The 16,879-nt window shown below is 31.2% G+C and overlaps 1 protein-coding gene across 1 annotated transcript; it reads right to left on the bottom strand.

Annotated features, from left to right (window-relative positions):
- Nucleotides 1-82: 82 nt before the first annotated feature.
- Nucleotides 83-4,339, bottom strand: LOC112771065 (uncharacterized). The gene is made up of 4 exons (XM_025815653.3): nucleotides 4,162-4,339; nucleotides 2,244-2,366; nucleotides 1,315-1,434; nucleotides 83-443 (listed from the first exon to the last, which is right to left on the bottom strand). Exons 1-4 carry the CDS (start codon nucleotides 4,196-4,198, stop codon nucleotides 379-381), a joined length of 345 nt encoding a protein of 114 aa, XP_025671438.1. The 5' UTR covers nucleotides 4,199-4,339; the 3' UTR covers nucleotides 83-378.
- Nucleotides 4,340-16,879: the final 12,540 nt, after the last annotated feature.

Genomic DNA, 16,879 nt, shown 5'->3' with positions numbered 1-16,879 from the left:
GTAAATAGCCCTTTATACAACATCTTATGGAAAGTGCAAATCAAAATCTCAATTGAGAAGTTCTATATTCTAATCAAGCATGTAATCAGAATTGCCATGTCCATTTCATTAATCTTTGATGGAAAATAAATAATGGAGCCGTATTTAGCAAAGCATAGTAGTCAGCTAAATAGGGAACAGACTTAAAGAGATTTGCTCAATTGATTGAGGAAACATAAAAGCAGACAGTTGTCAAAGGTGAGTTGCAGTTGGAAAGGGAAAATAACAGTTGCTACTACTCTATGCAAAGTTACCAAATCAATGAGATGATCATAATATACATTGATTTACAATATAGCTTTCTCATCATTCAATGTTACTATTTATAATGTCTGTTATTTAACTGTCCCGAATCAGGTTAGTTGGCTCACTCAATACATACTTTGGTAGCTCATACTTTGCTCCTGCAAAACAAGTATATACAAGCAACAATCAAAACAAAACAAATAAATTTTCTTTCTTTTATTTTTGGGTATTTTCATTTAAGGGAAAAAAAAATACTGCTAATAAAAGGTAATCTCATAGCTGCATAATGAAGAACACTAGATCCAGAGTACAATTTCCCTCTTTTTGGTTGACAAAAATAAATAAATATGATTGATGATAGAACACTAAGGCAACCATTCAACTGGGAAAGCTTCGTTGTCGATAACGATGAATTTGGGCAAGGATTAGACATGCCACCCTTCATAAAATAAATTCAGTATTTGCGGGAATTTTGTAGCATATATGTACACTTCATATTTCATATTTCATAAGCATGTTGTATGTTTATATGACAGGGCAACTAGGATGAAAAATAACAATGCTACGTGTACCTAAAAAATCAGTCACTGTATTTGTGTATCCATATATTGTCTAACTCATTTTTAATGTATATTTTGTATTTCAACATATATTCTATATAGGTGGCTGATTTGGTAGTTAATTTTTGATATACATGTAGCATGATTGGGTGAAAAAACGTGATGGTGGTGGGGTGAACTAGCTGTCAACAACAACAGGCAATGTACTCACTCAATAGTAATCCACATCATAAAGGTGGATGTCACATGATAAGAGTAAGGTTGGACCACACAGTTGGATAATTATTACAAAAAAGTATGGTAGTGCTGTTGGAAGCTCCACAAAAGATATTTGGATTCTAATAATTTACAATTTTAACTTTAAAAGCAAGACTCTCTAATCATTTAACTATTTTCTGGTCGCCTTCTACTTTTAAAATTTTGTTCAATAACAAGATAAAATAAGTGATTTCAATAGGAAATAGATTACCTCTTTCGTCATAGCATACTGTCAAATCCGAACTCTGGACAATAACCCCGGCACTATCCACAATCGCTTGTGCTAAAGTTAGATCAGCCTCAGCAGCAGCTCGAAGAGCATCCCAAATCTCTAGCATCCAGAAAACAGAATATGCACTTCAATTAACTTGAAAAAACTAACATATTTATTCATACATGAAACAAAACAAAATGATTTTGACCAGACTTGTATACTCATATGATATTAACTTTCTTTTCGGAATTGGAGTTATTATATTATGTTATCGAGAGATGGCTGTTATTTAAACATACCATGATTCTTGGCATTTCCACTTGAAGACGTCATCATCTTTCAATAGTTTCCTATAACTAAAACGTTGCAAAGCCATTGTGGAAACAATAAATAAAAGCAACTCTGCCTATCTTCTTATCTCCATAGAGCTAAGTGTTAATTCTAATGTGGATTCTTTTGGCAAAGTCATTGTGGGAACAATAACTAAAAGTAACTCTTCCTTTTTTATCTTATCTCCATATTGCTAAGCTAAGTAGCAATTCTAATTTGGATTCTTTCGACAATACTCGAGCATCAGAGTCAACTCGATTTTGTATATAATTCCATCTACTGTTCCTTGGCAGCCAGAGTTCTACGTATAAAGCAAGAGAATCCACAGCGCATAAACCCTATATGCATGAGTGACTAACATCAAATAGAGCTCCTAAAATAGTGCAGTATTTTCTATTTTTCCTTGATTAGCTTTAGGCGCGAACCTATTTTCTTCGGATAAACCCGCTTCAATCACATTTCGTCATTCATTTCACCATGATATGAACAAAAACCTAGCAGAACCATTTAGGCCACTTGTGTTTACTAAGCCCATTTCATTATGCGTAAGTCTTGAAAGAATCCAAATATAGTAGCTTATCAAATTTTTGTAATACCTTTACGGCCACCGTAGTGGGGAGCTGTGTCCCAGAACTCATCGCGCAGTTGTATTAGCTGAGTCTTTGTTATTGGCTGAGGATGCTTCCAAGGCTTAGGCTTCCGGATCTTTTTCATTGCCCCTGTTATAAAATACATCAATTTTATATTGGTGCAAATGGAAACTGATATTGAACTTTAAGCTGAAACCACTAGAGAATTCGCAACAAGAACAAGCTTCTAGGACTAGGATGGTAATTTTACACTTGAGTATATTATGGAATCAAAATTCTATCCGCAAGTATTAACAATATTGAATAACAAGAAATTACATGATTTACATACGCAACTTAATCTTAGAAACAGAAAACAACAACAATCTGAGAGTGCACCTCAATTCACATATTACTTAATCATCAGTCTACAATACCTTTTTCCCTTTATGGTATTATTATCTATCAACAAATATCACTACAGAACCAATTGATGATGGTACTATCGAAAGACGAAAAAAAGGCCCCATCATGTTGTAATGCTCCAATATGAATGTATCTATTTGTGGATACATACTTTAATGCAGAGATCATACGGAGAAAGTCCTATTGATAATTGATGTGCCTTAGAAAATAGCATATTCAAATATAAGCTGCAGCTTCTTATCTTCCTTATTCCAAGACAGGAAAATTAAACACAAACTTTTAGTATCATCATGTTTATTCAGATCCTCGGAACTAAGGTAGCATTTTCAATGTCAATTGCATGGGACCATATATTTAAAGGAATAAAGATAAATTTATAAATATACTGGAAAAGTTTTAACTGTATTTGGTCTCTAAACTTCATCAAGCTGTTTCAAATGTGTCCACCAAATTACAGTGATTCAACCAAAATCTTGAAGATTCAAAATAAAAGGGGGAAAAAAACATATTTTCAAAGGAAAAGGGAACTAAACTAATTGGATACTTGTTTTTATCCTTTCTAACTGCCCAATTCACAAAGGAATCAATTAAGTGACTAAATACCAACAACCAACTACAGTTGTTTACTAAGTGACTAAATTTTCCAAAAAGAGAAATAGACCAAACAGATCACCTGAACCTAATTAAAGCAAATCTAAACACCATCTAGAGTTTAACACAAAAGAACACCTTCAGAAACAATCAAGCAGATTAACAACAAAGCTTTATCTCACTAGGTCGGTCGACTCTCTCGCCGACCGTTCCTTTTCTCATTTGACACTATACTCGAGCCATAGGACCATAGCACAATTCTGTGTTTGATCCCTCTCATTGAAATTCCACAGAATCTTACTTTGGCTATCAAAAGCCAAACACAAATCTCTTCTTTTATCGCAGCTTATCCGAACTTGAAACCGGCTAACCGGATATGTGAAATGCTTGGAACAATTTTGATACAATCAGAGTTAACAAAAACCATACCATAGGAGAGGGAAAAAAAATGCTCACAGTATCATCAAAAGGTATGAATTTCATTTCTTTACACAAATGTACTTCACATAATCACATCCCCAACCCCCCCCCCCCCTCCCCCCGCCCCAAAACAAAAAAAATAAATAAATAATTTGCAGCTCTGAACTATGCCATGAAATTCTTTATTCATATTTACCAACTAAAACTCACTATTCGATGAGTGATTAACATGATAAGAAGAATGATTGGGGAGGTTCCACAATTATAAGGATCAACATCATCCCCAGCAAACAAATCCCCAGAAAGAAAGAAAGAAAGAAAGAAAGAAAGAAAGAATAGATTTTGACCACAACCCGTCATCAATTAACCGAAGCCTTTACCAAAAACGGAACCAAATGCAAAAGATAAAGTTCAGCTCACAGAAAAAATTAAATAAAAAATGAAAACAAGACCCAAGGAAGCAAATAAGAAAAAGAAAAAAAAGGGGGGTACAGTGGATGATGCTAACCATCAGGCTTGGACTGTGAGGATCCAGCACAACCCATTGCAGAGATTGGTTGGCAGCAGAAGCTTGAGAGAGAGAGAGAGAGAGAGAGAGAGAGAGAGAAAGAAAGAAGGAAGAATAAGGGAGAGGGTGATTTGAAAGAGAGGGTGAGATGGCAATAGCAAAGTCAAAAAACGTCGTAGTGACGTTAATCCAACACTAATCACTCAGTAATCAATGAATCAGCGTTAGCATCAATCAACACCCTAAGTGCTTATTCACACTTTATCCAATTTTTACTTTTATACTATATTTCAAAACTTTATCATACATGTATAAACAAAGTTAATTATTTCTATAAAATATATATTAAAATATATAAAATAATATATATATTTATATATAAATATAAAATAAATTATTTAATTATTAATTTTTTATGTATACATAATATTTTTATTTTCAAAATCAATTTGAAATCTTTTAGATATGTTTAATCTGCTCCAAATTTGCTGGATATTAAATTCTTTAGGTTTCACTCAAATTCCGATTATCATATAATTTAAATATTTGCAACCGGGTCTTGATATTATAAAATCCTTTTTTATTAAAACCTTTTGATTTAAAAATTTGGTGGACTTTTACTGTACTAAAACTTTTAGAATCATAAAGTCACCCAAAAAAAAAAAACTTTTAGAATCATAGGAATTTGTTTCTAATTTTTATTTAAGATGTAGAAATACTATTTTATTTCTTAATATTTAAAATATTTTATTTGTTATAATTTTTTTTATCAAAATTATATTTTTTGGAATTCTTTTTTAGTATTATCTTTTTCTAGTAGCCATGATAATTATAATTGTGATAGTAGTTGTACCGATTTAGTAACGAAAGTAGAAAAAGAATAAAAGAAAAAACAAAAGATAACAATAGAAGAAAAATAATTTGAAAAAAAAGTTTAAATTTTGATTATATGACAAAAATATAACAAAATAAAAGATTTGAGATGAAAATAAGTTGTTGTAAATATTAGAAACAGAATTAAGACTTAAATAAAATGTTAAGACTAAAACAATATTTTTTTTATTTTTAAGCAAAAGAAACCTAACCAAAAATATTTTATATTAAGAATTTAATCATAAATAAAATAAAAGATAGGAACTCAATTAAAAAGTTTTATATCAAATAAAGAATTGGTTAAGCATAACTTATTTTTTTGGCTAACAGTTTATTGGCAATATTTAAAAATGTGTTAAAAGATAATATTGAACTGCTAGGCTAAAAATATTAGATTATTGACTAAAAATATTAATTAATATAAGTTAAAATTGCTGACTCTTAAATTTTTGTCTAAAAAATTTATTGCAAATTCTTAAACTATAAAAGTTAAATTAAATTAAATTACAATATCTTACAAAGTAGTTAACCTTTAATTTTTATCGTTACATTTATATTTAGTGTAATATAAAGAGAAATTCTAGATGACTAATACATTTTTTTTTTGTCTTACATTTGAATTAACAGTGACATTTTTTTTTACACCGAAGACGTGAATTAACATTTTTCAGAACAGAGGAACTTGAATGAAGGTAGCTAGGATAATAGCATTAGACACTATCTGTCCAGTCCAAAAAGAAAATAGTGAATTTCTTTCATGACAATGCTCCAACCCTTTGCTAGGAGAACTACGATGGAGTTCATAGTGAATTTCTTTCATGTCCTTGATCTCTTTGTTTGTTCGTTGAGAATTAGATTACACACTTGCATGATCATGATGATGATTAAATTGCTTTTTAAAAAGTAGATGTGCTTAGGAATTTAAATAGGGAAAAGGAGTCATCCCCAATTATTTATTTATTTCTTGACCTCATGCCTTTCAGTAAATATTATTCTTAATCTCAACGAAGCATTTAGCAACTTTGATTATTTATAATAATGGCAAGCTCATTGGTGTGTAGGCCACTAATTATCCCATAGTTGTGTGCAAACTACACGATTTCTTTTAAATGATAACTTAATTTGTTTTTTTTTTAAAAAGTACTGTAAAGATATTATTTTAAATATAAAAAGAATTTTTCGTAAAAAATAAATGTTTTAAGTTTTTAATAATAAAGGACATTAAAAAAAAAAACACAAACACACACTCTGAATGGAGACTTTTTATGATTCGTATGCAGCTACAAATTACCCTTATCAAGCAACATACATGTGCGAAATTTCTCTAACCAAGGTTTACATCAATCAGTACATGGAATTGTTTTTTCTTTTTCTTTTAAAAAAATTGGACCTACCGTGAAGAAAAGTACATCGGTTGATATTGTTTATAGAAACTTGAAACATTAAAGTTAGTTTTATTGTTTTAATATATGAGCTTAGTTAACATATTATCTACTAATTTATTGTCAATAATAACTAATTATTATATTTTAAATACATATATAAAGAGATATATCTAAAAAATATATTTATAAAGACACTTCTATTAAACACAGTTATAAAAAAATATTTTTATTAGATACATCCACAAAGACACTTCCATTAAACACAGTTATAAATAAGAATTGGCAGAAGTTGACAGAAATGTTGTTGATAACGTAGCGGGATTGATTCTAAAATTATTATTATTAATGAATTTTAGTTTTATTAATAAATATATTGAAATTTAAATTTTGCATACTTTTCATAATAATTTTTTAATTAATAACCTTAATATATATTTTAGAACACATATTAACTAAATATTTATAGTTTTAGCCAACTATTCTAGATCCTAATTAATAGCATGGCGGAGCCTTATTGAAGGAAGGAGGGCCATATCCCCAAACTTCAAATTTTTTTTTAATAAATTATATATAAATTTTTGTTGTTTTAATATTTTTATTTTAATATTCTTTTTACTGTGAAATTAATTTTTAACCACTTTCTAAAATTTAAGCCCTTGCTAATTAAGGTAAAGATGACCTTAGTCAGTATAAACATAGAAATGGCTAATACTATTATTAAAACTAACGTCTTGATATAGGTATTACTATGGCCATCTTGTTCCTTTTTTTTTAAAAAAAAATGTTTTACATTTTTTATAGTTATAAAATAATAGTGCCAGTTAATTTTGTATCATATATATGTGATAATATATAAGTGCTTTTTATGTGATTGTTAGTGGAAAATAATTATATGTGTATAGTAAAAAGAGAAACAATAAAAATATAATAGAAATAAAATAACAACACATGACTAGTAAATATTATCATTTGTTTGAAGGTGAGTTCTACTCAACCCCTTCTAAATCAACATATAAATTACTCTCTATGACATGTCACTCTTTAATTGATTGTTATGTTAACTATAGTTAAATTATTTTGAAATTAAATTATAACCCAAAATGGGTAATTGTATAATTTACTAAAATACTAAAAACTGAATCTTTGCTTTTTCCCCAAATCATACTTTCAGATATTGAACCCTAATTTCTTTATAACTTCTCTCCCATTCTATCGCTGTCGCCTATCTCCAAATCATCACTGCTGCTATCGTCACAAGCACGCTGCTGCTGCTTGTAGCAGCGTCGCCGCTGTGCACATATTTGATACAGTGCTTTCATCCATCCGCCGTTCATTATTTGGTACAAGAAAAGAGAGAAAAGGAAGAAAAGAAAGCGAGACAGATGTTCACTAATTTTTGTCACATATATCGAAGTTGGAATTGATTGTAATTGCCCCCAATATTGATCATTCATAAGAAACATAAGTACAATTTCAATTGAATTTCTCCGATTATTTTCTCATTTTTTATAGGAAATGCTAGTCGAGTTCCCCTCGTCTTAAAAATGCATACATATAAATTTAGGATTTCTTTTTTTTTTATAAAATGTAAAAACATATAAATTTATTTTTTAATATTTATAAAAATTATTTAATCATTCATCTTAAAAAAATATTTAATTATAAAATAGTCCAACTTTAGTTAAGATGTTAACTCTTATTGAGTTAAATTAACTTAAACTAAAACTAAACATCCAATTAACATATGACATGTCATAAATAGTAATTTACATATTAATTTAAAAGGGGTTGGGTAGAACTCACTTTGTTTGAATCAGTAATTACTCAATAAAAATTTGCATTTTATATTCATATTTACAAAAAATTTGCACATAAAAATATATAATTTATACTTATATTTATTAGAATTTGAACACGTAAATTAATATAATTTGTAGTTATATTTATAAAAATGTATACATATAAATTAATAAAATTTATTTATTAAAGATAACTTGGTATCTATGCTAGTCAAATATTGATTAAAATTACTAAAAACTGTTGGCCTAAAAAATTTCTGATAAAATAAAATAAAAATGTGAAAAAAAAAACGGTAGTTAAAGTACCTCAACCCTTTATGATAGTAGTAGAAGTAGTAGATTTCAAGATTAACTTAGGTTGTGAAAACTAGATAACAAAGGATCATCAAGCATGTATTAGAACTTAGAAGGCGAGCTTAACTTTTGCTTTAATTTTTCTTTTCATGTTTTTAATATGTTAGAATCAAACTTTGTTGAAGCTGATATTTTAAATGAGAGTTAAGATTCGATTACATATCTTATTATCTAATTGCTTTTTCTTTGTCGAAAGAATAATTATTAATTTAAGTAAAGTGATAACATTAAAAAAATTAGCATATCTACAATGTCATCTATTCATATGAACATACATTCTAATATGGTAAGATAGTAAGATATAGAATTATTTTAACAATAGATATATCAGTGATTCTTTTCCTTTAAAATTATCAATATATAATAGATTTTATTGTTATTATTCATTAGTTGAATGACGTATATTTTAATATTGAAAGGTATACAATTTTAAGAACATTTATTAGAGAGTTGTTTTTATATTGAAATTACTAATATACAATAGACAATTTTCTTTGTATTCACGTAGTTGAAGCACTTAGCGTTAAGATATTTTAGGTGTTAGCATATTTAACCATGTGGACTAATTTCATGATAGAGTTTGTTAGGCAGTTAGAAATGTTAGATATTTAGCTGGATTCAGTTAGTTAGAACTCTCCTTATACAACTAACTAATATAAGAAGTTCTTATTCTTTATTATTCATCTCTCACGATTTCTCCCCTTAAAGTTAGAAGAGAGTTTAATTGCTTCAAAATGGCATAATAATAAATATCAACATATATTGTAGGTATCTAAGCCAACAAAGTCTTTGGTTGCCTTGTCTATATATCAACACTTGCTATTCAATTCATAGAAGAAAGCTAGAAAATGTATCTTGTAAGAATATAAGAAAGGAGCCAAAGGCTAATAAATAGTGATAGATTTGTGCAAGGGAGGGATTGAGATAAAGACGTTTAAAATATTTTTTTGTTTAAGATGTTTTTTAATAATTAAAATTTAATATATATAATTGATTAAATTGTATTATTTTATTAAAATTAGTTCAAACAAATTAATTTGACCGAGAAATAGTAAATTAAATTTTGAATTGGTCTAAATTAATATTATTTTTTTATAAAAAATAACTTTAATACTCTTATTATAGAAAATAACTAAAATATTCATATTATATAAATTAATTTTGAGAATCCTAAATTCTAATCTTTTTCTTTTCTACCGTCATAAATTTAGAATTTAGAATTTTTAAAATCAATAAATATATATATATAAAATTAAAGTATTTTTATAATTTTTTATAATAAAAATATTATAATTATTTTTTATAAAAAAAATTAATTTAAATCGATTTAAAATTTAATTTATTAATTTTTCGATTAAACTAATTTGTCTAGTCTAATTTTAATAAAAATAATATATTTTAATTAATTATATATGTTAAATTTTAATTATTAAAAAATATCTAAAAAAAATATTTTTAGCATATTTATCCAAAGTAGTTCCTTTTGCGTAATAGGCTATCCGCTTTAATTTGCTTGAACTGGCAAATGCACATTTTACTGTTGATGAAATATCTCAGAGCATTTTGCATTTTTTACGTTTTAGCCGCCAACTCTACTTGTAATTCAATTAGTAGCCTCTGAATCCTTTTGAGACAACACTCACGTTGCTCAATATTCATAAACAAACATACATGAAATCAATTGTAGCACTTTTATATATGTCCATCCTTAGCTTCACCATGAAAAGAGAACCATCACTTTCATATGCACCATGCATGTGTCCATGTTCTAGTCGCGATTGAAGTTGATTGCATGTTATGAAGGATGAAGATGGAATCATCATGATGATGTGGTTCAGTAATAATGGATCAATAATGAGGAATTATTATATTCTAACAAACTCAGAAAAAGATAGAAAGGGGGAAAACATCAAGTGGTGCTTATGCTGTGTAAATCATTAATCGAACTTCACTAAGCAAACGGATTCTAATATGATTTTAAAGTAAACACGAGTCAAAATCATGCTCATAAAGAATATCCACGTCACCTAGTAAAGTTTTGCCAAAAAAATGCATAATTATAATTTACAAAGGTAAAGTATCGTTTTTGTTCCTAATGTTTGGGATAAGTTATAAAGTTATCTCTTAACGTTTCAATCATCCTATTTAAGTTTCTAATATTTCAAAATTGACTCAATGTTGTCATGCCGTTAGGGATCCGTTAATAGAATTGACGGCGGGACAAAATTGAGACGATTTTAAAACGTTAGAGATTTAAATAGGATGAAAACGTTGGAGACAAAAACGATATATAGAAATAAATTTTAATTTTATCCTTCTATAATATCAATTTTTTACTGTATATATTATTCAATTATTTTTTAATCACATCTAAGTAAATTACACTTAATCACATTACTTTCATTCTAAATAAATTATTTTTTTTTATAATTTTACTCTTAAAGGTTTTTAGTTATCATGAAATGTTTATAGAATGACTAGTACATAAATTTGCGAAAAAAATGATATATATAATAAAATATAAATTGTACTCTAATATATCAAAATTTTTTAATGTTTAATTTAATTAAATTTTATTTTTAATTTTATTATTCAATAATATCAAATTTTTACGGTAGATCATTATTTAATTATTTTTTACATTTTATTTTTAATCACATTATTTTTTTAAGTTAATTTATTTTTTATTAAGAGTAAAGTTTTTTTTTTAAAAAAATGCTCTCTTTGAATGCAGCAACAAGTAGCCCTGAACCTGAAAAAAGATCACCAAAAGAAGGGGATCAGGTAGAAAGGAGCACAAAAAAGTAAAAATAAACAACAAAAAGCTATAAAAAAGCACTATAGAGGTTACCTAAGAAGAAGAGGCACTAGAATTTGCTATAGAGGAATCAAAAGGTACACCTATAGGAGAGATACAGGTTGATAATGTTGCAACAACCAGCAATAAACCTTCTTATAAGGATAGGCTTATGAGTGATGGTTTGGATAAGCTGAACCCATATGAAATTGTAGAGATGGTCACTGAAGATTACATCTTCGGTGAAGATCCCACGGAGCATATGGAGAGCCAGCAGACTCCCTTCACTCCCAATCCAGTTATAGATGTTTCTCTAGAAGATTATGATGAATGATGTAGGCCATAGAAGCAAGCACTCATCATCAAACCTCTAGGAAAGAGTCTGAATCTTCAAACAATGGAGAGATGGATAAATAGGAGATGGACAAAAAAAGAAGTTCGAATAATGGATCTTGTGGGGGTTACTTCCTAATTCGTTTCTCGAGCCAGGAGGACTATTCTCATGCCTTATTCGAGGGTCCCTGGATGATTGCTGATCACTACCTTTTGGTGCAAAGATGGAGATCCCTGTTTATCCTCAGGAAGGCGAGATCCAGAAAATAGCAGTTTGGGTAAGAATACCTAATCTTCTAGCAGAATTGTATAATAGGTATTTTCTATGGAAAGTAGAAAAAATGCTTGGAACAATGTTAAAAGTGGATGAACACACATTTATACATTCAAGGAATAAATTTGCTCGTATTTGCGTAAAAATTGATCTGAGAAAAAAATTGGTGCCAACATTCACAGCTTTGGAAAAAGAATTTGGGCTTAAATACGAAGGTCTTCACCAAATCTGCTTCAAATGTGGAAGATATGGTCACAAGAGTGATGGATGTCCTAAAACAGCAAAGAATGCTACGGAGAACAGCCAGAATCAGACAGCAATGACACATCAGAACGACCGGAACACCAACGATACAACCGCAGCACAGAATCAGACAACTCGGAAAGACCAGGATAACCAAATCAGGAAAGATATTAATATTACGGATCTTCAGGGATTAACAGAATCAGAGGGTAGTATTACTAATAATAGTAACAAACAATAATCAGGAGCCAAAATTCTAGGAATAAAATCTGATATTTATGAGGAAAGTCCTTATGGCCCGTGGATGGTTGTCAAAAAGCCTCCAAAAAGATACAAATAAGGATCAAAAAATATAAATGAAGAGAATAAAAAAGGCATACCAGATTTGACGCTCTACAGGGAGTGGAGGAAGATCAGGCAAGAGAAGAAAGTAAAGGTAACATCAATCAGGCAAGTCAAAAGAGTAGAGTACAGAAGAAAGAGGGGTTTCCTAAAGTAAATCAGTCTCATGATAGGATGGACACCAAAAATCAAAGCAAAAAAGGAGCACCAAAGTCAAACCCTCCAAACAAGAACACAAAAGGAACAGAAAATCACAAAAAACAGAACTAGGATAATCTGAATCCATGGAGCAATAATCAAAACAAACAGAAAGCTATCATTATTGCGGAAGCCAGCCAACACTCATACGAGACCAACAAAAAAGATCAAGAACAAAGACATCAGGAATACTAGAGGCAGTTCAATAGAATGGCCAAGGAAGTCTACCTAAGCCACAAATAAGGAAACTATATTCCTACAAATGGTTCTAACAACGCAATATTAGATGCTCTTATTACGAAAATCATGGGTGGAGGAATTTCAACACAAGGCAACGAATATTACAAGGATAAACTGCCAGAAGATGAGGACACGAGCAGTGAAGCTAATAGAATGGCTATTGATATGTATAAAATTGAAGAATCTGCTATCAATGAAAATGCAGCTAGGAAGGTTGAGGAACCAAAGGACATGGAAGCCTAGACTGAGCTTCTCTGAACCAGGGAGTTTTTGGTTTTCTATATCCCGTGACTTTAATTTTTTCTTGTTTTATTGTCATCTATGAATATTTTAATTTGGAATTGTCGAGGAGCCTCGGCTAAAGGCTTCAAATCTATTGTTAATGACCTTAGGATCATATATAAAACTGATTTCTGTGTTTTGTTGGAAACCCATGTCTCAGGTTCGAAAGCTGAATCAATTATTAGGAAATTGGAGTTTGACTCTTGGTGCATTAGTGATGCAGAAGGATATTCCGGGGGCTATTTGGTGTCTCTGGAAACAAAATTCGTGGAATATAAAATCGCTGCTCATTCATAGGCAATTTATTCACCTTGAAGTCCAGTGGCAAAATAGCGATCCTTGGTTCTATACAGCGGTTTATGGAAGTCCAAAGGTGGGGGAACAGAACGAGCTTTGGACCAAGTTAAAAGATATTGCCACTAATTTAAGTGGTCCTTGGTGACTAGGAGGGGACTTCAACTCTATTCTCTCCCTAAATGACACAGGAGGATCCTCTAACCTATCTCTCGACACTTAAATTTAACGATTGTTTAATTTATTGTGATCTTAAAGATTTAGGCTTTATTGGACCCCCTTTCACTTGGCAAAGGGGTAACACAAAGGGAAGACTTGACCGTTTCTTAGGTAATGTTAAGTTTTCTGATGTTTTTCCAGATATGGGTGTTAAGCACTTACCCAAGCTAAATTCAGATAATTTTCCCATTTTGTTGGATTTTTGTTTGGCCTACAGGGATAAAGAACCTAAACCTTTCAACTTCCTTGCTCCGTGAGTTCTACATGAAGACTACAACAATTTGGTTAAAAATAGCTGGTTGGAAGAAAACGATTTCTTACATAATATAATAGGTTTCATTGAGAAGGCAAAGATATGGAACAAAGAGGTCTTTAGAAACATTTTCAAGAAAAAACAACACATCCTATTAAGGCTGGAAGGCATCAACAATAAGCATTCTTTTAATCACAATCCCTTTTTGGATAAACTACAAAAAGAATTGTGGAAGGAGTATGAGCTCATAGCGATTGAGGAGGAAACATATTGGCAGCAAATGTCTAGATGTGACACCATTCTCTTCGGGGACAAGAACTCAAAATACTTTCACTTAAAAGCTAATGGGAAGAGGAAGAGAAATAGAATAACTGCGCTTAAAAGTGAAGAAGGAGATTGGATGGAAGATGCAGAAATATTAAAAAATTGGGTGTTAATTTCTTTAAGACTCTTTATTGCTCTGATTTTGTCTCTAATCCCTTTGGTATCTCTAACCAATTTCCCAGATTGCAGGACAGAGATTATGAAGAAATTGCAAGAGAGGTGACAAATGAGGAAATTAAGAATGTTGTCTTCTCAATGGGAAGCTGGAAGGGACCCGGAAGTGACGGCCTCTTAGCAAAATTTTATCAACAAGCATGGGATGTGGTGGCTACCTCTTTTACAGTATGGGTGAAGGGAGTGTTTAGTGAACCAAACAATATTACAAAAGTTAACAAAACTCTAATTGCCTTAATTCCTAAGATTGCTTCACCAGAAAATTTTGGGCATTTTAGGCCAATTAGTCTTTGTAACGTCTGTTATAAGTTTGTAACTAAAATTATTGCTTCAAGACTGAAAACATTTATGCCCACACTTATCTCTAACACCCAATCTAGTTTTGTGCCTGGCAGGGTGAGCGCAGATAATATTTTAGTCGCACAAGAGGTGGTTCACACTGAGAAACAAAAAGCATGGGAAGGGTTTTATGGCTATAAAAATTGACTTCAAAAAAGCCTATGATAGGCTAAACTGGGCGTTCATAATGGACACTCTTAAGGACGCTGGTATACCGGACAACATCATTAAAGTTGTCAGCTACTGCATATCAACGATTTCCATGAATATTCTTTGGAATGGCTCTCCTTCAGAGACATTCAGGCCTACCAGAGGAATACGATAGGAAGACCCCTTATCCCCTTATATTTTTGTTTTTTGTATTGAACGCTTATCTCACTTGATAAATAAATTAATTCATGACAAAAAATGGAAATCTATCATGCTTTCAAGGGGTGGACTTAAAATTTCTCATCTCTATTTTGCAGATGACCTAGTACTTTTTGCTAAATCGGATATGAAGCAAGTCCAGATCATCAAGCATGCTCTCTCCCTTTTTTGCGGTTGCTCGGGTCAAAAGGTCAATCTTGAAAAGTCATGTGTGTTCTTCTTTAGCAACGTCAACCATAACACTAGACATCATTTGAGTCGGGAGCTAGGAATCAACCTCACAGTCAACTTGGAAAAGTATTTGGGAGTCCCACTCATTCATGAACGGTGTAACAACAACACTTTTAGTTTATTATTGACAAGATGCAAAGCAAGATGTCTAGCTGGAACAGAAAGACTCTCTCTTTAGCAGGAAGATGTACTCTCATACAATCGGTTCTTGCAACGATTCCAAGCTATTGCATGCAGACCATGAAAATCCCAGCAGCAGTGTGCCAAAAAATTGACAAGATTTGTAGAGATTTTCTATGGGAAAGCGGTGAAGGGGAAAGAAAAATTCACTTGCTAAATTGGGATAGCATATGCAAGCCAAATGAGAAAGGCGGGTTGGGTTTGAGGAAGGCTCAGGATTCAAACTCGCTCTTTCTCATGAAACTCGCCTGGAGTCTAATTCACAACAGAGATAAATTTTGGGTGAAAGTCATGAGAGCCAAATATGCCTGCAGTGAAGATATCTTACCAAAGATTCAGCATAGATCAAGTAACTCAAATGCCTGGCTCGGAAGTAACAAGGTCTGGGAGAAGTTCAAAACCAATCTTATTTGGAGACTAGGAGATGGGAATAAAGCCCTTTTTGGAAGGAGCAATGGATCCTTGGGTTTACTAATCTGAAAGAGGTTGCCTTAACTAATCTGGAAGAGGACAAACTCAATGAAAAAGGTTGTAGACTATATCAATGAAAATAGAGACTGGGATTGGGAAGCGCTAAATCGTGTTCTACTCGAGGAGGTCATAGATATTCTACATACAATCAAAGCTCCTAATTTGCAAATTGGGGAAGCCTCCATCAGTTAGATGTCCTGCCCAAATGGCATGTTTTCTATAAAATCAGCCTATGAAACTTTTTATATTGAAGATGGAGAGGAGTATTCTCTATACAAACAGATTTGGAAAGCCAAATTACCACAAAGACTTAGATCTTTTTGCTGGCTACTCACTCATGAGGCATTGTTGACAAATCATAAAAGAAGAAGGAGAGGACTTACCGAAGATGGTAACTGCCCAAGATGCCAAGGAGAAGAAGAGACTTTGCTCCATACACTGCGTGATTGCCCTTTTATCCGCACTGTTTGGAACAGCATTGTCAATAGTAGTTTACAACAAGAAATTTTTAGCCTTTTCTATTCAGAATGGCTTAAAAATAACTTGGGTAAATATACTCCACCCCAGAATGGTACTCCGTGGACCATCACTTTCGTGACAACCTGTAACTTAGCTTGGCAATGCAGGAATGAATTAGTGTTTAGCAACCTAATTATCCAGAATAATCAGATGCATCACAAGATTCAAAACTTAGCAGAGAATTACAACCACATTCTAGATATCACAGAACAGAGTAGAAGAGCA

This window comes from Arachis hypogaea, chromosome 18, assembly GCF_003086295.3.
Source record: "Arachis hypogaea cultivar Tifrunner chromosome 18, arahy.Tifrunner.gnm2.J5K5, whole genome shotgun sequence".
Taxonomy (NCBI): domain Eukaryota; kingdom Viridiplantae; phylum Streptophyta; class Magnoliopsida; order Fabales; family Fabaceae; genus Arachis; species Arachis hypogaea.
The sequence above is the reverse complement of the archived record's forward strand: the minus strand, read 5'-3'. Positions and strand labels throughout refer to the sequence as shown.